Source organism: Aquarana catesbeiana, linkage group LG07, assembly GCF_042186555.1.
Source record: "Aquarana catesbeiana isolate 2022-GZ linkage group LG07, ASM4218655v1, whole genome shotgun sequence".
NCBI lineage: Eukaryota > Metazoa > Chordata > Amphibia > Anura > Ranidae > Aquarana > Aquarana catesbeiana.
This window is the reverse complement of record NC_133330.1, coordinates 39,027,795-39,051,812: the sequence shown is the minus strand read 5'-3', so window position 1 is coordinate 39,051,812 and position 24,018 is coordinate 39,027,795. Positions and strand designations below refer to the sequence as shown.

The 24,018-nt window shown below is 40.6% G+C and overlaps 1 protein-coding gene across 3 annotated transcripts in view; it reads left to right on the top strand.

Moving 5' to 3' along the window:
• Window positions 1–23,761, top strand: part of LOC141102955 (deoxyribonuclease gamma-like) — a 55,556-nt gene extending 31,795 nt beyond the window's left edge. For all 3 annotated transcript variants that reach the window (XM_073592019.1, XM_073592020.1, XM_073592018.1), the window contains 6 exons: window positions 3,962–4,051; window positions 6,511–6,623; window positions 11,003–11,115; window positions 15,397–15,554; window positions 18,079–18,172; window positions 21,228–23,761. In XM_073592019.1, the coding sequence (XP_073448120.1) occupies window positions 3,962–4,051; window positions 6,511–6,623; window positions 11,003–11,115; window positions 15,397–15,554; window positions 18,079–18,172; window positions 21,228–21,305 (646 nt within the window). In that variant the 3' untranslated portion in view covers window positions 21,306–23,761. The remainder of the gene's footprint in view (window positions 1–3,961; window positions 4,052–6,510; window positions 6,624–11,002; window positions 11,116–15,396; window positions 15,555–18,078; window positions 18,173–21,227) is intronic.
• The last annotated feature ends 257 nt before the right edge of the window (window positions 23,762–24,018 follow it).

Below are 24,018 nucleotides of genomic sequence, written 5' to 3'. Positions count from 1 at the left end.
GCTTTTGGCATTAGGATGATGGATTACAGTGAATTCAGGTGATGGGTAAATGAGTTATCTCAGCCAATCAGCAGGAGTTTCTTTTGGCCACTGTGAATGCTGGGATAGGATATTTATTCGGGAGGAGTTAGACGATCGGGGTTCTTCCCGCCAGGGCTGCGGCCTGGGTGTGTGTGTGTCGAGTAACACCTGGTTGCTAGGTCTGAAGTCTGTGGCCTACACCAGGAGTCATACTGACTGCTAGGTCTACATAAGGCCTATCCAGTAGTTCAGGGTTCCGCAAAGGAGGGGCAGCCAAGGTTAAGCCCGAAGCCTGTGTTAGAGGCTCACCCCAAGGGGAGCCTGATTATTGCTGGAGGTAAAGGAAAACCAGTTGCCACAAAGGGACGACCGCTCCTGTTACCAGAGGCAAGTTTGGAAGGGATGAAGTTCTGAAGGAGTACCAGAGCAAACGCTTCACTAGCCAGGGATGGTGAAGTGGTGGGAAAGCTTCAGTGGAGACTCATCCAGGAATACAGTGGGTAGCTGTGAGTAAAGCTTGAAGGAGTACGGCAGGTAGCTGTAAGTAAAGCTTGAAGATAAGTAGAGCAGTTAGCTGTGGGTGAAACTTGAGGGATCCAGCAGGTAGCTGAGAGTCCAAGAAGTCTAGTGAGAGATGGCGAGCTAAGCTTAAGGATCTACAGTGGGATACTGTGAGAGAAGTTGTGGCTATAGGAGACAGCAGTTGCTACAAGATACATTCAGCTTAAAGGCCATTTATCTGTATTGCTGTCTGCCTAGTTTTATTTTTGTCTATGGAGTTTGACTAATTGTTATTGCATCTGCTTAAGGGTGTCCTGAGCCCTAACCCTCTCTCCCACCATTCCTATTAAGAGAAATAAAACTCTCTTTTGTTCATTTTTACAAAAAGTGACTGGCGTCCAATCTTTTCACCTAATACCACATCCATTAAGCCTAGTAACCTGCACCCTGAGGAGGAATGTCAGTTCTCCCTGGCTCTGGGGGTCACCATCAGGCCCTTGGAAGCTACATATTTTTGGCACTTTTGGTGGGGGGGGGGGCACTTGGTTTTGACAGCTACCTGCTCCCACTTCCAGACGGTATGCCCCAGCGATCCACCGGAAGTTCTCTTCCCCACCATCACAGGTCCCAGAAGGCTGCAGGACCATTCACGGCTCGTACATGCGCAGTGGGCAGCAGGCTGTGAAGCCGCATGGAATCACAGCCGGTTGCCCACAGTAAACATGCCGGCGTCGGGGACCTGAAGACAGGAGAACGACTGGTTTGGGTGAGAATGGTGCTGGACCCCTGGGACAGGTTAACGTCTTTTTATTAAAAGTCAGCAGCTACAGTACTTGTAGCTGCTGACTTTTATTTTTTTTTTAAACAGGTCAAAGAACCACTTTTCTGTTTCAGAAAATTCAAAATTTATTTTGTTTTTTTTTAAAGTAAAGATTTAAAAACAGTACCTAAAATTTTCTGATGTACGTTCCGCACACTTTTAATGGCTGTAATTGGTCTATTATGTTATAACAGGCTGGCTCTAGTCTTGTTTATTAAGTGTTCTTGCATAGCAAGACCACTTACTGTTATCTCACATATATATTATTCTTATTATTATAGCCAAATTTACCACCCTAACTCCTCCCACAGTTTTTACACTACATAGACAAGTAATATACCGAAACGTGCAGATTGTTCCCGAATGGTGTGCTATTACTTTGTGGAACGTTTTGCCGAATGGTTCACGAAATATCGTCATTTTTGCGGCGAAATTGGTCCCATAGGAATGAATGGGGAAACTAGAGTGGGAGATGACAAAAGCTGGAAAATCAGAACATGATTTCTAAACTGCCGCCACTCCCTCATTTTCAAGCCCACCTACACAAATCTTATATCAAAACGTTCAGCTATCCCTGCTGCCACTAAACATGTCCACGGCTAAGCCATAGTCCTGATAGTTTTCACAATATGACCATTTGTTTGCAACTCACGCCGTCCATTGACATTCATTGAAACTACACTCTAGCCCCCTCCAAATTTGAAGGGCAATTTCTAAACTGCGACTGTGCCTTCATTTTTAATATTTCAGAGACATACTATACATCAAAATCTAGGTCTGGGTCTTGTGATTCTCACAATATAAAGATCTTCGCTGTAGGATGTATAGTTTTTAAAATACGGCCATTTGTTTAGAGGTCATTTCAGGAAATTTTAGCCATTAATCAGAGTGTACTGTTAGTGTTTGTTTTGTTGCCATGGTTACCAAAGCTTCTGTTATACACAGGGGGGGAAGGTGGCTGGAGCATCTCAGCTGATTACAGAGCCCAGGGGAGGGGACAGACACACCATGTACTGATTTATAATAGAGGAATATGATGGGGCAGTTTTGATGGGGTAATTCTGATGGGGCAGTTTTGATGAAGTAGTATTTGGGAAGCATAAACAGGGCATGAGCGTTGCTAGGAAACAGTGGTTGTAAACACAAGATGCTGAGACACTCCAAATGCATGTGACTTCATCTGCTAGACTTGATAATGCTTGTAGACTCCTCCCACAGTTTTCACACTACAGAGACAAATAATATACCGAAACGAGCGGATTGTTCCCGATTGGTGTGTTATTACTTTGTGGAATGTTTTGCCGAATGGTCCACGAAATGAAGTTTTTGCGGCGAAATTGGTCCCATAGGAATGAATGGCGAAATGTTCAAAACTAGAGTGGGAAGTGACAAAAGCTGACAACCCCATGATCAGCCAAAACATTATGACCACCCCATGATCAGCCAAAACATTATGACCGCCCCATGTAAAAAAAAAAAAATTTTTGAAAAAAAAAAATAATTTTTGAAAAAAGTAAAAAAATAATTTTTGAAAAAAAAAAATCATTTTTGAAAAAAAAAAAAAATATTTTTGAAAAAAAAATATTTTTGAAAAAAAAAAATATTTTTGAAAAAAAAATTACTTTTAAAAAAAAATTATTTTTGAAAAAAAAATATATTTGAAAAAAAAAATATTTTTGAAAAAAAAAATTATTTTTGAAAAAAAAAAATATTTTTGAAAAAAAAATTACTTTAAAAAAAAATTATTTTTGAAAAAAAAAATATATTTGAAAAAAAAATATTTTTGAAAAAAAAAAATTATTTTTAAAAAAAAATTACTTTAAAAAAATAATAATTTCGAAAAAAAAATTATTTTTGAAATAAAAAAATTCATTTTTGAAAAAAAAAATTACCTTTGAAAAAAAAAATTACTTTTGAAAAAAAAAATCATTTTTGAAGAAAAAAAAATCATTTTTGATTAAAAAAAAATTCATTTTTGAAAAAAAAAATTACTTTTGAAAAAAATGTTCAGCTCTTTCAGCGAATGATGGAACTTTTTTACTACTATTTATACTTTTTAAAATATTAAGCTTTTTAACACTTTTCACAGTTACTCAAGCCACTCCACCCCACCCAGTTACTCCGCCCACTCCAGTTGTAGAGGCAAGAACACTTTCACAATTTCCCCAGAAATTGTACCTTTTCTAGTTGAGGTATATGGTTCCACATCACATGACAGCGCACATGCCTGAATAAATACTACAACACACAAGTGTTCATTGATAGTAAAAATAAACGTCACTCACACATTCCAATAAACGGGTTTAAACAAGTGCAAGAAGTTCCAGTGAACTGGATTTGACTAGGTGGGAAAGAGAAGTAATCAATGTAATATACAGCATTGCTATTGTGCTATTTGCCAGTTCATGGTGGAATCGTTCATTTTGGCCAGTGGGAAATGTAGGGGGCTACTGGGAACACTGGGGACCTGAACACGCCTACAATGCTGTGTTTGTAACTGTGTTTAAAAAGTAATTGCAGCCTTTTCTGCTACATTTTTTGGAATACATTCCTTTGAAGTTAATTCTCTGTGTGCCTTGTTTTAGCACGTATTTATGTTCTTTTTATTTATTTGAACAGCATGGGTGAGAAAGGAGCTTCATACCAGTACGTTATAAGTAAGCCATTGGGAAGAGGTGATTATAAAGAGCAATACTTGTTTATATACCGGTAAGTGATATAGTTGTATGTGTGTCCATTCATGAATGGGTTAAAGTAGTATTAAACCGCCAGCGTTTCGTATTTGAACACTTTGTATGTGATGGTAGCCCGGTCTCAAGTGGTTTTAAGGTGACAACGGTGTCAATCCTTGATTTTAATGGTGATTGGAGGACTTTCTATGCATTTATGGCTAAGGCTCCATGCACACTGAAGCTCATAAAGGGCCGTTTTTTGGAGTTTGGGCGTTTTTTTTTTTTTAACAGCCCATAAACTCCCCTCTATGCTATCCTATGTGTCCATGCACACATGGACATTTTTGAACTTTTATCAGCAGTGGAGTTTATGGGCTGTTTTCTGAACGCCATAAAATCGCGTTCAGGAGTTGTTTTTCTGACCACAAAAAACGGCAAACGCTCATAAACGTCGATAAACGCTCAAAAACACAGCTTACCAGTGTTTTTAACACTTTTGATCCATTGGAAAAAAAAAAAAACGCTAACGCGGAAAACCGCTATTGCAAAAACGTTAAAAAACCTTGAAAGACTAAATGCAAAGCTACTGGCATTTTGATAACGTTATTTTAACGTCCAGTGTGTATGGAGCCTCAATGTTGTTTTTTGATATGTGTTCTGAATAAGGTTTTCTACTGGTTACATTGCTGTTGGTCCTCTAGGGCAGTGGTTCCCAAACTCAGTCCTCAAGTACCCCCAATGGGCCATGTTTTCTGGTTTTCCTTTATTGTGCACAGCTGCTTTAAATCAATATCAATGACATGGTGTTGATAAGAGCCATTTTATCTAAGGGAAGTTCCCAAAACATGGGGTACTTGAGGACTGAGGTTGAAAACCACTGCTCTAGTGAAGCTACTTTGGCCGGTTGTCCTTCTTTGCCCTCCCTGGTGTTATTAGAGGCCCTATTTAGGGCCCTGGCTCCCATGTTTGGCGTGCATTCGCAGGTGGGTAGTTTAGGCACAGGTTACCCGTCTGTCAGGGACAATATTAGCGTCAGGGAAAGGTTCCAGAAGAGAAGGGAAGGCTTGGGGCTTGCAATATCCTTGGACATCTTCCTATTTGGGTATGAGATGGCCAAGCCGCATTCTGCCCCTCCAGACAGACGCTGTCAGTTCGGCTGATACATGCTCTGCTACACGCTTTTGGCGTTTGTGGGTGTTCCCAGTTGGGCCTTCTCTCATCGGGTTTGTTGTAAACTGTTTTTGCCTTTATTACAATACAAGTTCTTCCAATTGCACTTGGACTGTGTGTGAATTTTGGCTGCTGCACCCACACACATACTCATCTGAGTCCGTTTAAGCGCAGTAAAAATTCTTAAAGCAGAACTAAAGCCTCCATGCTTACCGGTCCCCATCTATTTGTGGGGAAAAAAAGGACGTAAATTTTGATTGGGTGCAGCGTTGCATGACCGCGCAATTGTCAGTTAAAGCGACGCAGTGCTGTATCGCAAAAAATGGCCTGGTCATTGAGCAGCCAAATCTTCCGGGGCTGAAGTGGTTAAGGTAGTTAAAGCGGGGGTTCACCCACACCGCCAAAAAAAAAAAATATTAAAAGCCAGCAGCTACAAATACTGCAGCTGCTGACTTTTAATAAATGGCCACTTACTTGTCCCAGGGTCCAGTGATGTCGGCAGGCGACGCCGAGAACCCGCTCGGTTCTCGGCAGCTGCCGCCGCCATCCTAGGTGAGGGACTCAGGAAGTGAAGCATTGCGGCTTCACTTCCCGGTTCCCTACTGCGCATGCGCGAGTCGCGCTGTGCGTCCCAAGTGGTCCCCGCTCTCTCCTGGGAGCTGTGTGTTCCCAGGAGACAGCGCGGTGGGGACGGGACGAGGCGCAGACTCCCATGGGAGTCTATGCCGGAAGTGGGTGCAAATACCTGTCTTAGACAGGTATCTGCACCCCCTCCCCCCTGAAAGGTGCCAAATGTGACACCGGAGGGGGGGAGGGTTCCGAAAAGCGGAAGTTCCATTTTTGTGTGGAACTCCGCTTTAAGAAAACTATAACGCATTTTTGGCCATTAGATGGCGCTGACTATCACAGGAATTAATCTATTACAGAAAATACAAGGAAAATTCATCCAACCTTCACAAATGTGATTGAAATTCTTCCAACGAATGTTTTATAAATGGACCCCTAACTGTATAGTATAGGTGACAGTTCTGAGGTTTGTTTGACCTGCTTTGAATTGCCTTGTCCCCCATGGGTCCTATTGTGATTGGTTTGTATTGCAGGTAATCATAGGTCTGCAAGCTTTTCAATCACACACTGTCAATGACACAGGAAGGGAGGGTAAATCTTGCCAAAGGGGACACAGACAGCAAAAGAAACCTGAAAAATGTCCTAACCCTTCTCCAATCCATCTGAAATAAAATGTCCTGTTTATACAGAGTAATGTTAGGATATCAAAACCCATAATAACCATCCATGGTTACATGTTATATGTGGTTGCTGTTGCAGGGGAGACTTGGTGAAGGTAAAAGAACAGTATCAATATGCTGACATGCAGGAGGGCGACGAGGATTCCTTTGCACGTGAACCATTTATCATCAGATTTGAATCAAAAAAGACCGGTATGTGAAAATAAAGTATTAATGTACATTCATACATGTAGTATTGTTACTATGTATTACTATTGTATATGTATGTAATATGTATTACTATTGGTCTACTGTAATACTATTACTACATGTATTACCTATTACTGCAGGGTCATGTACATTATAAAGTACAAAAGCAACAAAGTTATGGTGTTTAAAGATTTATATGCAAGCTGCACTTACATTTTGTGTAGTGGGAAGAAGCGTACTGACTCGCGATTTTGGTTGAGCGACTTTCACGCAATTTTGTGTGTTGCATATAAAGCAACCCATTTACTTCATGCGCTGCCCTCTGTGCGTTTGTATCCCGAAGTTCATGCTCCTTTTTGGGCGACAAGCATAGCGCTTTTTTTAAATCGCATTACCTTTGGGGTGCCGTTAAAAAGTAATAGCACCCAAAAGCGCCATGCTCGTTCTGTCACGATTTGAGATTGCGGGCAGAATCACTGCAATTTTGCCCAAGATCCCAAATCGGGAGATGTGAATGGGGCCTAAATATTCTGAAAAGAAAATGTTTACTGAGTTACAGAGACACGTAATTAAAGGGGTTGTAAACTCTCGTGTTTTTTCACCTTAATGCATCCTATGCATTAAGGTGAAAAAACACCTGGCAGTCACCGCCCCCCCAGCCCCCACGTTTTACTTGCCTGACCCCCTTCATCTCCTCGGCGGGGACACACTGTCCCTCTCTCCACGGGGTCCCGGCTTTTGATTAGATAGATCGATAGCAGCACAGCCAACTGCTCCCGCTGCTGTCAATCAAATCCAATGATGGCGCCGGGGCCGGCATTCGTGTCTATGGATGCAAATGCTGGATTTGGGAGCGCGCCCACAAGGTAACCCCCTTGGGAGAGCATCTCTCCTAGGGGGTTATCTGATACGGGGAGGAGAGAGCCGCCAGGGGACCCCAGAAGAAGATGTTCGGGGGTCACTCTGTGCAAAAATAAACTGCACAGTTGAGGTAAGTATGATATGTTTGTTATTTTTAAAAAATAAAAAACGATCCTTTACAATCACTTTAAAGCCTAGATGAACCTTCCTAAGTTATTACTGTAATGTAGTCGGCAACAAATACAAAAAGGAATAGGCCTCTTTTTACTTTTTTTTTCTGCTATATGCTACAGCAAAGGGAGAGTCAGATTCCTGTTTTTAAAGTGTTACTAGACCCAGTAATATGAAAATAGTTCCTTATCACTATATACCTTTTTGGATGATCTGTATACCACGGTCAGTGATAAACTGCAGAGTTTCTCCAGTGCTGAGAGTTTAGGTGGGAGGAGATTTCCACTACAGCCTGTATACACGCCCACATGTGTGATGTCAATATCATGTGACCTGGCTATCTCTGAGAACAAGTAAATGTTCTCTCCAGCATAAAACACACAACTGAGCATGTGCAGGTCGGCTACCCTGCCTGTGCATACCTCCCAACTTTCTGAGATGGGAATGAGGGACACGGACACCTATTAGCAAAAGTATGCAGGCATAGGACACACCTCCTGCCACGCCCCTTAAAGGAGAATTGTACTAAAGAAAATGATTGGCTAAACCCACAAGTGCTTTTTTACCACTACTATTCCTTTATATTGGCTTTTGACATTTACAAATGCAGCAATGTAGAAATTAAATGAAAAGTTTAGCACTGTGAAACCCTTTTTGATAGATAAATAGTGCATTTTAAATACAACTATATAGATCAGACCAAAATGAGGGACAAATGAGGAGGAAAGAGGGACTTTGTTCAGAATGAGGGACAGTCCCTCGAAATCAGGGATAGTTGGGAGCTATGCCTGTGTTATCTGGCTTTCCCCAGATAGACTGTGAAAAAAGGGGAGGATCAGAGAAGACAGGATCAAACAGCCTTTTTACACAATGCGGAGGATTAACCCCTTAGGTTCCACAGTGAGTATAACAAGCATGCTCTACTGCATATACAGACTGATTTCACTTGTTGTGGGTTTAGTAACACTTTAAAGTAGAACTTTAATGAAAAGATTAAATATTGTGGACAGCTCAATGTAGAATTTCGGCAATGCCGAGTGACTGAACTCACGTGTGTAGGAGTGATATCATCTCAGGCCAGCCAATTAAAAAGGCCGGGGATCGATACTTGGAAGTCATCGGGCTGAAGATGTCAGCGGCCCGTCAGGGAGCTCCAGGGGATCACAGCGCTGGAGAACAGGTGAGTCTAGTAGTTCCTCTTTAAGCCAGCCGCACACCATTGAATTTTTTCATTAAGCTTGAGGACTGCACACAAAGAAAATTAGAACAGATTCTCCCTGCTGTTTTTTTTATATTTTGACAGCTGCTGGCAGTGCCTGTCAGAACACCCGAACAGTGGCTGCATCTGATTGGATGCAGCTGCTATTCAGCTGACAATTTTTTCAGCCCGTCTCCTTTGATTTTTCAATAGAAGGATATCAGGTAGGAGGGGACTGACAAGGCCACCCACCATTATGCCAACAGTGAATTGTTTCACAGCCAGCAGTCCCTTAAAGTGGTTGTAAACCTCAGATATGAAATATGAACAAAACATATCCCTCTATAGTGTGTACTTGTCTCAATCCAGAGCACTGAGTGTGATTTCTGTCCACTGCTTCGTTCCTCTGCTATCAGCATGAGTCACTTCTGACAAGTTTTCCTGACACCAAGAGAAAATGGTGATAGGGGAAGGACCTCCAGCTGACTGACAGCTCTCAGCTGTGTTCCTGTGTGCTGTGTGAAGGGGGGGTGTCTCTTCCCTCCAATCAGCTCTTAGAGTGTATGTATCTTCAGCTCTCTGCCCCCTGCTTTTCAGAGCTTAGAGATCCTGTGTAAATGCTGCTCTTTGAATGGGTGTAGGAGACAGATGGCTGTAGATAAACAGGTACAACTTATGTAGGAGGATTTGTTTCATCTCTGTGTATCACCTGAGGCTGTTCACGTCACTAGGTATGTGTACACTTTAAATTGAGCCTGCCAAATTACTTTACTGGTTTTCCCTCATTTAATTCAGCTTCTGGAAAAAGCCGTGTTCCAAAATGCCTCACTGTGCTCTTTTTTGCTTTGCCTCCAAATCATTGTCCTAGATCGTTTTATGCTTGCATAATAAAATTCAGAAAAACTGCTGGCTTCTTTTTAATCCAGCCTTGCTTCAGCATACCTTTGTCCCTATGTTACTCGGAGGAGGAAAAGCTGTTCCCCAGAACCGCCCCCAAGGATCTCAGAATACCCTTCCCTCTGGAGAGATGGTGTTCTTGCAGTACCTGGTGTGTCACATTGAACGGTGTTTTGCATTTTCCATCTTCCATGTGACAAAGTGAAGCTTACCTTATTTTAGACCCAGTGATGTCATCGCTGGGTCTCTAAGCTTCTCTATGCAAAGCAGGTAGATCATAACAAGTGGGAGGAGACGGAAGAGTGCTGTACATTAGACATGTGCAATTTATTTCTTTCCGAATTCATTTTTTTAACGAATTCTGAGAAATTTGTTAATTTGGAAATATTCCGAATTAACGAAAACCTGTTTAACAGATTTTTTCTGAATATTCGAAAATTCCTAAATTCATACGTTCCAAATTCAAAAAAACCGAAAACCCAAAAATTCAAAAATCTGAAATAATAACTAACTAATAATAACTTAACTATTACTAACTATTAAATCATAAGTATTGGAATTTCCTTTCAAGTTTGGCTGTTAGTGAACATAACGAATACGAATTTATCCGAAGTTACAAATTATCCGAAATAACGAATGCCGCATCTAAACGAGTGGAACGTAACAAATTAATAATAAATAACAATAATATTAATAATAATAAAAACTTTTTATCATTATTATTTATTATTAATTTGTTCAGTTCCATTTGTGTAGATGCGGCATTCGTTATTTCGGATAATTTGTAACTTCGGATAAATTCGTATTCGTTACAATCACTAACAGCCAAGTTTGAAAGGAAATTCCAATACCTATGATTTAATAGTTAGTTATTATTAGCTAGTTATTCTTTCGAATGTTCAGATTTTCTTTTTAATTTTCAGATTTTCGAATTTATGAATTTTCGAATTTGCGAATTATGATCATAATAAATGACCCGAAAAACAAAAAAAACAAAAAAAAACAAATGCAACGAAAACGAACAAATTTTGCACCAGGCCCTTCCTTCTGCCTGGCCTGTACAAGGTGTGACTGGGTTATGTAGGGATTTTGGATATTTTTTTTATCGTATTGCACAGTTTTTATTTTGTGGAGAAAAGAGTTGCGCTGTGCAGTAATCTATAACCACCAATTATCTTTTATTCTTTTCATTACTCTGAACTGTGGTCACTGCTGGCCCCCCTAGTGATATGATATTCATTTGTTTTCATTCCAGCTGTAAAGGACTTTGTCCTCATCCCCATCCACACGACTCCCAAAGATTCCGTGCAAGAAATAGACGAGTTGTTCGATGTGTACCTTGATGTGAGCAAAAAATGGGATACAAAGGTAACAACACACTGCCGTAACAGCAGACCCGACCGGAAATATAATAAGGGCTAGACATGTGCAATTCGTTTAGTTCCGAATTAGTTTTTTAATGAATTTTGACAAATGCGTTAATTCCGAAATTTTCAAAAATTCGGAAATTCGAAATTTTCGGAAATTCAAAATTTTTGGAAATCCAACATTTCGGAAATTGGAAAATTTGAAATTTCGGAAATTGGAAAATTTGAAATTTCGGAAATTGGAAAATTCGAAATGAGGAAATTGGAAAATTCGAAATGAGGAAATTGGAAAATTCGAAATGAATAAATTCGGATTCGGAATTTCGGAAATTAGAAAATTTGGAAATGAGAAAATCCGAAAATAAGAATGAAAATCTGAAAATTCAAAAGGATGAAAATCCGAAAATTTGAAAACTCGAAAATCTGAAATAACTAACTAATAATAACTATTAAATTATAGGTATTGGAATTTCCTTTCAAATTTGGCTGTTAGTGAACGTTATTTATCCAAAGTTACGAATTATCTGAAATAATGAATGCAGTATCTAAAAGAATGGAACGTAACGATCTAATAATAATAAATAACAATAATAATAATAAAACCTTTATTATTATTATTATTATTATTTATTAATTCGTAACTTCAGATAAATTTGTATTCGTCACATTCACAAATTCCAATACCTATAATTTAATAGTTAGTTATTATTAGTTAGTTATTATTTCGAATTGTACTGATTTTCTTTTTTTCAGATTTTTAAATTTTTGATTTTCAAATTTTTGAATTTCTGGATTTTTGAATTTCCGAATTTTCGAAAAAAGCAAAAAAACGAATGAAACGAAAACAAATAATTTTTTTGTCAGTGCACATGTCTAATAAGGGCTCATTCACAGTGCGGTGACTTGTGTTTTCCTGCAGTGGATCAACACAGATCACCGCTACGGCACATAGAAGGTATGCAAAAAGAAGTGACCGATATCCAGTGAATGCTGAATGCTTAATCCGATGAAGTCTGAACGTGGATTATTAATCGTTTATTAAAAGTCGCAACAAGTGATCAAGCCAACGCGATTCGGGGGAACAAAGACTCCCCCTTCCTCATGGCTGATGCTGCACACTAACAATAAATGGAGAAGGATTCCAAACAGGTGCGTCTATAACACCAAGATCAGGCAGATCGATGTCGGCTGTGTTTACAGACGTGCATATATGGAAGGAGCGCCAGACCAAAATATAACACAATATCAATAATGAATTTGGACTCTTTTATCTTTTGGTCTGGCGCTCCATCCATATATGGGGTAAACACAGGCGACAGACATCGATGTGTCTGATCTTGGTCAGCAGTTCTCTGCTCAGGTAGCTCTGAGAACCGAGTGATCTGCGATGTTAGATTGCTCAGTTCCCAGTGTTAGAGCCCGGCGGGGGAAAGATGCAGCATTGGACCAATGCTGCATCCAGCTAGGTAGGTATAGATCTGCAAAAAACCCAAACCCCATACTTCTCTTTTAACTACTATGTAGTGTATGTTTTTTTTTTTTTAATGAAAAGGCTAAATAAATTTTTTCACACTGCCGCTGTGCGGCCACGTGATCCCCCTCCGCTCTTATTCCCTGATCTATGGAGAGCAGCGAAAGGGGACAAGATTTCCCTGTGATGTCAGCCGACCAGCAGAGGTGGATCACGTGACCGGACAGCGGTGGTGTGGGAAAAGTTATTTAGCCTTTTCATTAAAGAAAACCACATACAGTACACAGTAGTTAAAGGCCGCCTAATCCAGAGAGGATGTATATTTTCTGCATATTGCAGATGAATAGCGGCGGGAGGGGCAGGGAGTGAGGCGACTCTCATGCTGAGGCAGGAAGGGAGGGGGAGAGGGAAGAGACTCACAGCAGAGAGAGGGATGACGAAGGTACGTAACCTGACCACGGTATCAGGGCTCAGCAGCCTTGATTACTGTGGTCAGCACAGACAGGGGAACACAGGAACAGTGATAACAAAAAGAAAAACGACTCCTGCGCACAAGTGGATCACCAGACAGGTAGTACAACGACACAGGCCTTGCTGCCCTCAAGGACGGGGAATCCTAGTAGACAACGAGAGAGGAGAGAAGAAGGGGCGCACCAGCCTTGTGCATTATCTTTTATAAAAATATTTATTGAATAAAATGATAAAAGGAAATAACTCACAAGCAATTGTAGAAGAAGGCACAACGTGAAAATGCACCGACTGACAGCATGCGGTCTAGGATGAGCGATACCTTCCAAGGGTCGTGGAGGAACGCACAAGCATCACTACCAGCTGACGCGTTTCGAAGGGAACATCCCTTCTTCATCAGAGCTCAGCAGCCCAGCTCAGAACACAGGAACAGGCAGGATCAACTAGGTATTTCACAAGATAGGAAGGGACAAATTACACAGCACAAGCACTGTGCTATAGATCATGCCTTAAAGGAACAGGATCTTTGTGGGTTTTTTTTAGGGTTACAACCACTTTACACATGATGAGAAGATTGGACGAACGATCCAATTAGTACTGTAAGTCCAAGGGACTTACAGTATGAAAATTCTCCTATGACAGAATACAACTTCCCACGTATGTTGCTACATTCTAACGTGTAATTGGAAGTGATGTAATGTACGTGTGACCCCTCTTCTAGCCACGCCTAGAGCGATACGCGATCGGGGTGTTGAGGAGTTTTCATGCATTGCTCTTTGCTCTGAGTAAATATTTTTTACATAACAAGTTAAATAATAGTCCATACCTCTATCACCATGATAACAAAATATTATTCAAAAATTGCAAACTATTGATTTAACCACTTGCCGACCACCCTGTAGCACATTTACTGCTACAGGGCGGCCGTGCTGCGCAGGATCACGCGTATATACATGATCCTGCACTTCCGGGTATCTGGCACGAGTGCGCCCCGCCGGCGGCTTGCTTCCGCTGTGATTCTACACAGAGGAAGCAGATCAGCGTGTCCCACGGACCTAATGTCCGCCAGCACCCGCCGATCGCTCTTTACACAGGCAGAACGGCGATCTGTCTATGTAAACAAGGCAGATCACTGTTCTGTCAGTAAGGAAGGCATGGATCCTGTGTTCCTGCAAAGCATCCATACGAATCCTTGCCTTCCACTAGTAAAAGCACCTCCCCCACTACACTCAAACACCAGCTAGGCACACAGTTAACCCTTTGATCCCCCATAATGTTAACCCCTTCCCAGCCAGTGTCATTAGTACAGTGACAGTGCATATTTGTAGCACTGATCACTTTATTAGTGTCACTGGTCCCCCAAAAAAAAGTCAAAAGTGTCAGTTAGATGTCTGATTTGTCCGCCGCAATATCGCAGTCCCGCTATAAGACGCTGATCGCCGCCATTACTAGTAAACAAAAAAAATAAAATGAATAAAAATTCCATAAATATATCCCATAGTTTGTAGATGCAATAACTTTTGCACAAACCAATCAATATACATTTATTATTATTATTTTGATTTTTTTTACCAAAAATATGTAGCAGAATACACATTGGCCTAAATTGATGAAGAAATTCGATTTTTTTTTCTTTATTTTGTTTGAGAGCAGAAAGTAAAGAATATTTTTTTTTTTTTCAAAAATTGACGCTTGTTTTTTTGTTTATAGCGTAAAAAGTAAAAAACGCAGAGATAATCAAATACCACCAAAAGAAAGCTCTGTTTGTGGGGGAAAAAAGCACATAAACTTTATTCGGTTACAGCGTGCAATTGTCAGTTAAAGTAACTCAGTGCCGTATCGCAAAAAATGGCCTGGTCGGGGGGGGGGGGGGTAAATCTTCCAAGGGTCAAGTGGTAAAAAATATTTTTGGTTGTAGATGATGATTGTTTTCATTGCCATGTTCTTCTTCCGAATCTTTCCTTCGTTTCCAGTCATGCGCAGTCTTTGGTCACACGATTTGTTTCGTACGAATACAATACTAATTACACGAAAATCGTTCATTTTGTTATCAAACATGAAACATTTTCACTTGTGTTCCTTTGGAAACTATTGTCTGAACTGTCATGATCCGATGTCGAAAGCTGTGTATTAATGATTAGATTATCGAAGGAGTGATCTGATGGCGGTTATTTTCCTCCAATTTTCTCATTGCATGTATTAGGCATTAGCGAGGAATCCACAATACATTACCCAATTATACTCTATATGTGTGCTCAGGAGTTTTTTGTTCTGGGCTTTTTAAGGTTTCGATTTTTCAATTTTTTTTAAATTTATATATTTTTTCTTATTTTTTAAATGCAGAATATTATGGTGCTGGGAGATTTCAATGCTGATGGAGCTTACGTCTCCGGGAAGAAAATGAAAACAATCAAACTGAGGAGCGATAAGAGTTTTCACTGGTTGATCGCAGATGACAAAGACACAACGGCCACCATTACAACGGACTTCTCCTATGATCGGTATAAAAATATATTTAACCCTTTCATGACTAAGCCTATTTTTGAAATTTGGTGTTTACAAGTTAAAATCCGTATTTTTTGCTAGAAAATTACTTAGAACCCCCAAACCTTATGTATATTTTTTTAGCAGAGAATCTAGAGAATAAAATGCAGATTGTTGCAATATTTTATATCACACGGTATTTGTGCAGCTGTGTTTTAAAAATTTTTAGAAAAGGGACACTTTCATGAATTTAAAAAAATCCAAACAGTAAAGTTACCCCAATTTTTTTGTATAATGTGAAAGATGATGTTACGTCGAGTAAATAGATACCAAACATGTCACGCTTTATAATTGCACGCACTCGTGGAATGGCGACAAACTACGGTACCTAAGAATTTCCATATGCGACGCTTTAAATTTTTTTTACAGTTACTAGGTTAGAGTTACAGAGGAGGTCTAGTACTAGAATTATTGCTCTCACTCTGACGATCGCGGCGATACCTCACATGTGTGATTTGAACACCGTTTACATATGCGTGCGCGACTTCCGCATGCGTTTTCTTTGCTGCGCGAGCTCGTGGGGACGGGGGGGGGGCGCTTTAAAAAAAAAATTATTTTTTTTTATTTATTTTAAAATTCATAAATTGTGTTTAAAAAAAAAATGTTTTGATGACTTTTATTGCTGTCACAAGGAATGTAAACATCCCTTGTGATAGTAATAGGTGGTGACAGGTACTCTTTATGGAGAGATCGGGGGTCTAAAAGACCCCCCATCCCTCCTTTACACTTCAAAGTATTCAGATCGCCGAAAACGGCGATTCTGAATACTGTGTACTTTTTTAAAAACGGCGCCATTGGCAGCCGAGTAAACGGGAAGTGACGTCATGACGTCGCTTCCGCGTTTACAATTTGAAGGCTGGAACGAAGCCGCCCACAGCTTCGTTCCAGCCCGCCCCCAGCCGCCGGAGGCATCGGAATGGTCACCGAGCCTCCGGATCGACCGGGAGGCCCTGTAAGAGCGGCGGGAGGGGGGGACGTCCCCTCCCGCTCCTCCGGTGTAACAGCCGAGCGGCTTTTAGCCGCATCGGTTGTTATACACGGATAGCCAATCGCCGGCTCCAAACAACGGTACCGGGATGATGCCTGCAGCTGCGGGCATCATCCCGGTATAACACAGGAAATTAGGAGCTGATTGCATTTCTGGCAAATCAACAGGTATTTTTCTCTATACTTGCAGGATCTTTATCGGGATAAAACAGGGAGAAATGTGCATGTAATGCAAAGATGTACTGCTTATTTGTTTTACACTTTTAGGGTAGATTTAGACATGCGTCCAAATCTCCCTTGCCTCTGAAGCCTGATCCACTTTCGGTTTAGCCTCAATCAGCCTCAAGTACCAGATGTTCTGCTTTCATGATGAACTCTGGAATTAGCCGTGTGGGGGTGACCAATTACTCCCCAGACATGAAAAAAAATTGTGAATTAAAGTGGTTGCAAAGGTACAAGGTTTTTTTATCTTCATGCATTCTATGCATGAAGGTAAAAAACCTTCTGTATGCAGCAGCCCCCCTAATACTTACTTGTTCCCCCTCTTGATCCAGCGATGTCCAGGATAGCCTTGCCTCTCTGGGGACTTGCACTCCTGATTGGCCTTTGGCAGCAGCAGGAGCCATTGGTTCCTGCTGCTGTCAATCACAGCCAGTGAGACAATCAGGAGACGGAGGTGGCGGGGCCGAGCCGCAGCTCGTTGTCTGAATGGACACAGAGCAGTGGCTCATCTCCGGTGCCCACATAGCAAGCTGCTTGCTGCGGGGGCACTCGGAAGGAGGGAGGGGCCAGGAGTGCCGACGTGGGACTCGAGAAGAGGAGAAACTGGGCTGCTCTGTGCAAAATCACTACACAGAGCAGGTGAGTACTTTTTTTTATATATATATATAAATAATGAGACTTTAATATCACTTTAAAGTGAATGCCGAGTTTCTCACTGAAGATAAATTTTAAGGATGATAAGTTTATATTTTTACATTGACATTAGTTTTGTTAGATTTTTCTTCATGCCATCTTTACTTTTTATTGGGGGCTTGCTACCCTGTTTCCCCGAAAATAAGACCTAGCGTGATTATCGGTGATGGCTGCAATATAAGCCCTACCCCCCAAATAAGCCCTAGTTAAAGTCCTTGTAGGTCTTCTTTTCAGGGTAGGGCTTATTTTCGGGGAAACAGGGTAGGGATTATTTGGGGAGTAGGGCTTATATTGCAGCCATCACCGACAATCACGCTAGGTCTTATTTTCGGGGAAACAGGGTAGTTAATTTCTTAGAAAAAAAAAAAAAAAAAGGGTGCCGCACCCCAGTGATCTCCTCCATGATGTCCATGATGTCCAGGTTGATCTTTACCTCTGAAAGGTTGCCTACCCCTACCTTGGGGTAAACAGAGTGAAAGCTGTTTTTGACATTTACTTAAAAAAAAAAGTTATACAATTTTTTTTAATTAATAAAAATGTGAACTGATTTAAGAAATTATTGTGTTTCTTGCCTTTTAGAATAGTTGTCCACCAGGATCTCCTCAAATACATTGTTCCAGACTCCGCCAAGCCCTTTAACTTCCAAAAGGAGTATAAACTGACAAATGAAGAGGTGAGCTGGGGGGTAAATCAGGGGGGACATGTTTACAGATGAAAGGTTTCACCCCAGAAATTTCAATTTCATCAGGACTTCTATTAAACTCATAAATGGAACTCCGGCCAGGACAAAAAATCAATAGTGAATTTATATTGAAAAGCCATTTCTTCATGTCTGCTTTTTGTTTTTGTTTTTTGGATACACTAAAATAACCTTATATAAAATAATGGGTCCATAGTGGAAAATTAAAACTGTACTATGAACAAATAAGGGAACAAAATATATAATTTACAGTATGTGTCTGTGCTATCATGTACTTACAGTGCTGTGAAAAAGTATTTGCCCACTTCCTGATTTTTTAATTTTTTTTTGCATATTTGTCACATTTAAATGATATAGATCATCAAACAAATTTTAATATTACACAAATATAAGCCGAATAAATGGAAAATGCGTTTTTTAAAGCGGTAGTAAACCGCAAAAAAACTTCCACCAAATGGTCCCCTGCAGGATAATAGCATAATGTGCTAGTATGCATCATGAAAGACTTGCCTTTAAAGGAGGTCCTCCAGCAGCAGAGGCTTCCATGTTCACCCAGTCTTCCTTCCAGGTTCGCGGGCTATGGCTGTTTTACTGGCCGAGCCGCGATGATGTCACTCCCGCACAATGCGCAAAGGAGTCCTGGCACGACTTTCTCAATTTACGGCACGAGGTCCATTGTGAGCACAGTGCGCTAATGAGGTCGCCAGCTACTATAGTAAATCTCTCTAAACGGTGCATGCTTAGGAGATATGTACTGTACCTACAGGTAAGCCTTTTTTTAGGCTTACTTGTAGGTACAAGTAAACAATAGAGACTTTATTACCACTTTAATGATGATTTCATTTATTAAGGGAAAAAAGCTGTCCAAACTTGCGTGGCTCTGTGTGAAAAAGTAATTGCCCCCTAAAGCTAATAACTGGTTGTGCCACCCTTGGCGGGAACAACATCGCTGTGGAGGAATTTTGGCCCACTCTTCTTTGCAGAATTGTTTTAATTCAGCCACATTGGAAGGTTTCCAGCATGAACGGCCTGTTTAAGGTCATATGGAAAAAGGGGAAATACCGCGCTCCCAACAAAATAAGTTAAACTAAAAGTGAACATAAAGCAGCAGCTAATATATGGAATACATACATATAACATCAAATAGGGGAGAAAGAGCTGCGCTAGACAGTGAAACCACTAGTATTGAACCAGTGCTAAGTGAATAAATAAATAAGTGTACATGAATGTAAAAATATTTAAAAATACAAGTGACTGACAACACACAAAATGTTTAAATAGATAAAGAGTCCAAAAGAACTTAATGTCAGAGTATCAAAAAAGTGAATGTGAAAATTAATGAAGAAAACAAATGAAAAAAACAAATGTTAGACAAAGTCCAAATTATCAACCAAGATAATGTGATATAAATGTGCAATCTTCCATCACCATTGAGTGCTGATCACCGTGAGAAATGTACGCTTACCGGAAGGCAAGCAAAAGAAAGCTTGCGGCTAAACACCCAGCCAGGGCCTTGTCCTAAGGGATCCGGGATATACAACTCAGAGGGCATCAAACCAGGATTCAATGCGGCCAATATACCACTTGTGTTATGGAGACTCTTAGATGTATGCCAGATGTCACCCAGAAATAGAAAGAAGAACTTCCCATGGTGTAATACTGATACAAATGTTTTAATGTAAAAGATAAAAAATACACTTACAAACAAAGAGATAAAAATAGCATAAGCAGCCGGCCGGTATGCGAACACCCGTTCACTCAGAGGATCAAACGCGATGATGTCAGCACGACCAGTCCACCCGACGCGCATTTCGTCATAGGATGACGTCGTCTGGGGCACGGGCGACGCACTGACGCATCACGTTTAAATACACAACAGTAATAACCAAGCCTCGATCTGAGGTGAGGGTAGAGACACAGTTAGCTGCTGCCCTTGTTGACACCAGGCCATCCTCCAAAAGTCTTCTCCTCAATGTGTATGCAGATGTACTTTCACGTGCCTGCTGCCATTCCTGAACAAGCTCTGCACTGTTGGTGCCCCAATCCCGCAGCTGAATCAACTGTAGGAGACGGTCCTGGAGCTTGCTGGACTTTCTTGGGCCCCCTAAAGCCTTCTTCACAGATGCAGTGGAAATGTTTTTTTTATGGGATTAAGTTCATCTGCATGGCAAAGAGGGACTTAATTAATTGCAACTCATCTGATCACTCTTCATAACATTCTGGAGTAGATGCAAATTGCCATCATAAAAAGTAAGGCAGCAGACTTTGTGAAAATTTATATTTGTGCCATTCTCAAAACTTTCGGCCACCAAATAGCGAGCACCACACAAATAGCTGTAGAGTCCAAAAATCTAAAGTTTATTAGTCCTTGTTTGGAATGACACCAGATGCTATAGCCAACACCAGAGGTTACAAGGTCCTCCTTCTAGGAGACAGAAATCTTGTGATTAAAAAAAGAAAAGTTTCAGAAGCTTATTGGCCATTTTGATAAGGAAATGCTGAAGCAGTCAATGGGGTCAATTTAGTAAACGTGAAGAGACTGCACTTTTGCATGTTGCATGGACAGTTGCTCCAGAGCTTAGTAAATGAGGGGAAGCTCTGCTGACTTCCATTATCCAATCATGTGCAAAGAAAAATGCTTTTTTTTTTTTTTCTCCTTGCATGTGATTGGGTATTTTTTGTAAAGTGAAGCTTTATCTCATTTACTAAGCTCTGAAGCAACCGCACTTGCAAAGTTTTAGTCTATTTGCCTTTAGTAAATCAACCCCAATGTGAACTAAAAATTTCTTTCATGACAGGTGAACTTGGAAGACCAATTTTCTTTAGATCTCAAACAGTTTACATCAGCAAAATACATTACAAGTCGGTACAAACAGCCAGGGTTGTTTTTTGTTCCTGCCACGTCTCCTGTATATCCACTATTAACCTCTGACATTAAAATAACAGGATCAAGGTTCACAATCCCACAAGAAGCTTGTAAAACCCCATTTGATGATCTTACATTCATGATAATATATGTTTATTACAGGCTCTGGATGTCAGCGATCACTACCCAGTGGAAGTAGAACTAGAACCATCGAAAGCAAAAGGTGGAAAGAAACAGTGATGGAACATACTCCAGAAATGTGATCTGCTACTGAATATTCCGTGCAGCAGTATGGACCAACCTCCAGAACCATGATCTACCTCACATTATTTCGTTTGCTGTCAGAATCATGGCAAAGCCATTTTGCCAGTGGTGAACCAATGTGCCAAAGATCGAGGCCTAGATTTTTCCCATGAAACCTTTCCTGAGAGAAATATGGAGGCTGCAATTGCCAACTTTTTATTCCGTAAGCTCCATGTGGCTGTCATGCTGATTAGGTGGCTTCTAACAGAACTTCATTTGTTTTTAATTACATTTACCCAAGCACTGTAAAAAATAGGTTAAAGTGGTTGTAAACCTCAGACATGAAATATGAGCAAAGCATATCCCTCTATAGCAGTGATGGCAAACCTTGGCACCCCAGATGTTTTGGAACTACATTTCCTATGATGCTCAACTACACTGCAGAGTGCGTGAGCATCATGGGAAACGTAGTTCCAAAACAGCTGGGGGGGCCAAGGTTCACCATCACTGCTCTATAGTGTGTACTTGTCTTAGTCCAGAGCACTAAGTGTAATTTCTGTCTGTTGCTTCCTTCCCCTGCTATCAGCATGAATAATTTCTCACAAGTTTTCCTGACACCAAGAGACACCAAGAGACAAATAGTGACAGGGGAGGGACCTTCAGCTGATTGACAGCCTCAGCTCTATTCCTGTGTGCTGTGTGAATGGGGGTGTGTCCCTTCCCTTCCAATCAGCTCTCAGAGCTCTCCTCACTAAGCTCTGCAGAGTGTAAATTCAGCTCTCCGCACCTTTTTTTGAACTCACAGATAAGCTTTACAAATTATGCACTTTGAACAGATGTAGAGAAGACTGCAGATAAACAGATACAATGTATGTGGGAAAATTTGTTTCATCTCTGTGTATCACCTGAGGCCAGTCACTTCACTGGGTATTTGTAAGGGTTTACAAGTACTTTAATGCATCTTTCACTGCACTATACACCTCCTCTTTAGCACTGTACAATGCAGACTCAGTTGTGTCCAGCAGCACTCCTCTTCTGAGTTGAATGGTGGCTAACATCACTCAACCTATTTCCTGCGAACCTAAAGTGTCACGGTGAACCCCCTGGGGGTGCATCACTATGTTGGTCTGGCCCCACAGCCATAGCTCCCAACTGTTCCTAATTTGGAGGGGCTGTCCCTGATTTGGAGCAATGTCCCTCTATCCCTCTTTGCCCCTCATTTTGGTCTGATGCATAGTGTTGTATCTAAAATGCACTTTTTATCTTTCAAAATTGTTTCCCAGTGCTAAACCTTTCATCCAATTTCTAAATTGCTGCCTTTGTAAATCTAAAAGCCAATATAAAGGAAAAGGAGTGGTAAAAAAAAGTCCTTGTGGATTTAATTAACCGATATTTGGTTAATTCTCCTTTTAAGGGGGTGTGTCAGGGGGCGTGTCCTATGCCTATATACATTTGCAAGTAGGTGTCCCTCATTCCCATCTCAAAATTTTAGGAGGTATGCCCACAGCACATAGCTGTAAACATGGCACCACTCTACAGTATTGAAGACTGCATGCCATCTCTGGGGGGAGACCCAAACACAGGACATGACCAGCCAGAAAATTCCTGGATTAAAAGTGTCTAAACCCAGGAACAAAAATATAATATATTTCAGCTTATTAGTGCTTGGATGTGGTAGCTGCATTATTTTTATTTCAGGCTTCTAATCCCTTTATTTTTACCTGCCAATAACACAGTACTTACCCAGGAGTGACAATGCTTACTCCACAACCAGTGCTAGTAGGGGCATGACAGACTTTTCTTAATATTCTGGAGTTCTGCTTCCAATAATTTAATTCTGATTTGAATACTCAAAGTTTTGAGTATAACGATCAGATAGCTCACAGTAACCAATGGCATTCCTCAAGTTTCTCTTAAGGTAAACACAATATTTCATATTCCTGATATGTGTCTGCTGTACCATGTACTTGTATGAAAAAGTATGCTATTCTCTTTGAAATGCTTCCTTTGTGTAAAATCCCTGGTGTTCCTGCCAGTCCCTCTGCTTTCCTATTAAAAACTGATCACACAGCGTGGTCAGTTTTTCTGGCTGTGCCGAGAACTCAGCCTGCTCTCCTCCAATGATCAGACTTGTCCTGAGACCCAGCTCCCCACCCACACAGCTATTCTCTAGGAAGACTAGTGTGCTGCTGTTTTTCCTCCCCCAGCTCTCTGGGCTCCTGATAGAGTTGAGAACAGAGGTTATGTAACCACTTATAAAAAAGGGAAATTATTTTTTATAATGTTTTTTATATCTATACACAAATGTTTTTACCTTTCATTTCTATTTTAAACTGAATGGGTTGTTTTACAAGGTGAGGGTTTATATATACAGTACTTTAAGAAAGGCTTCCTTTAATGACCTCTGTGGCCAAGAGATACATCAATGTCATTAAATGTCCATAAAAATATAATCAGTGTATTTCATTAATTTGTTTTATAATGCTTGCAATGGAATATCTTTGATGTTAATGAATATAATACACTTTTTTTTATAAACTTTTTTTTTTTAACAGTGTGTTGTACAGGTAATTATACTTATACACAAATGATCATACTAAGGTGACTTTATCTAAGGCCTCATAGTATAAAAAAAAGGGGAATTTCAATTTCTGATCCACACTAAATTCCCTGACACTCAGGGGCCCAATAAAGTGACCCTGTCACTACA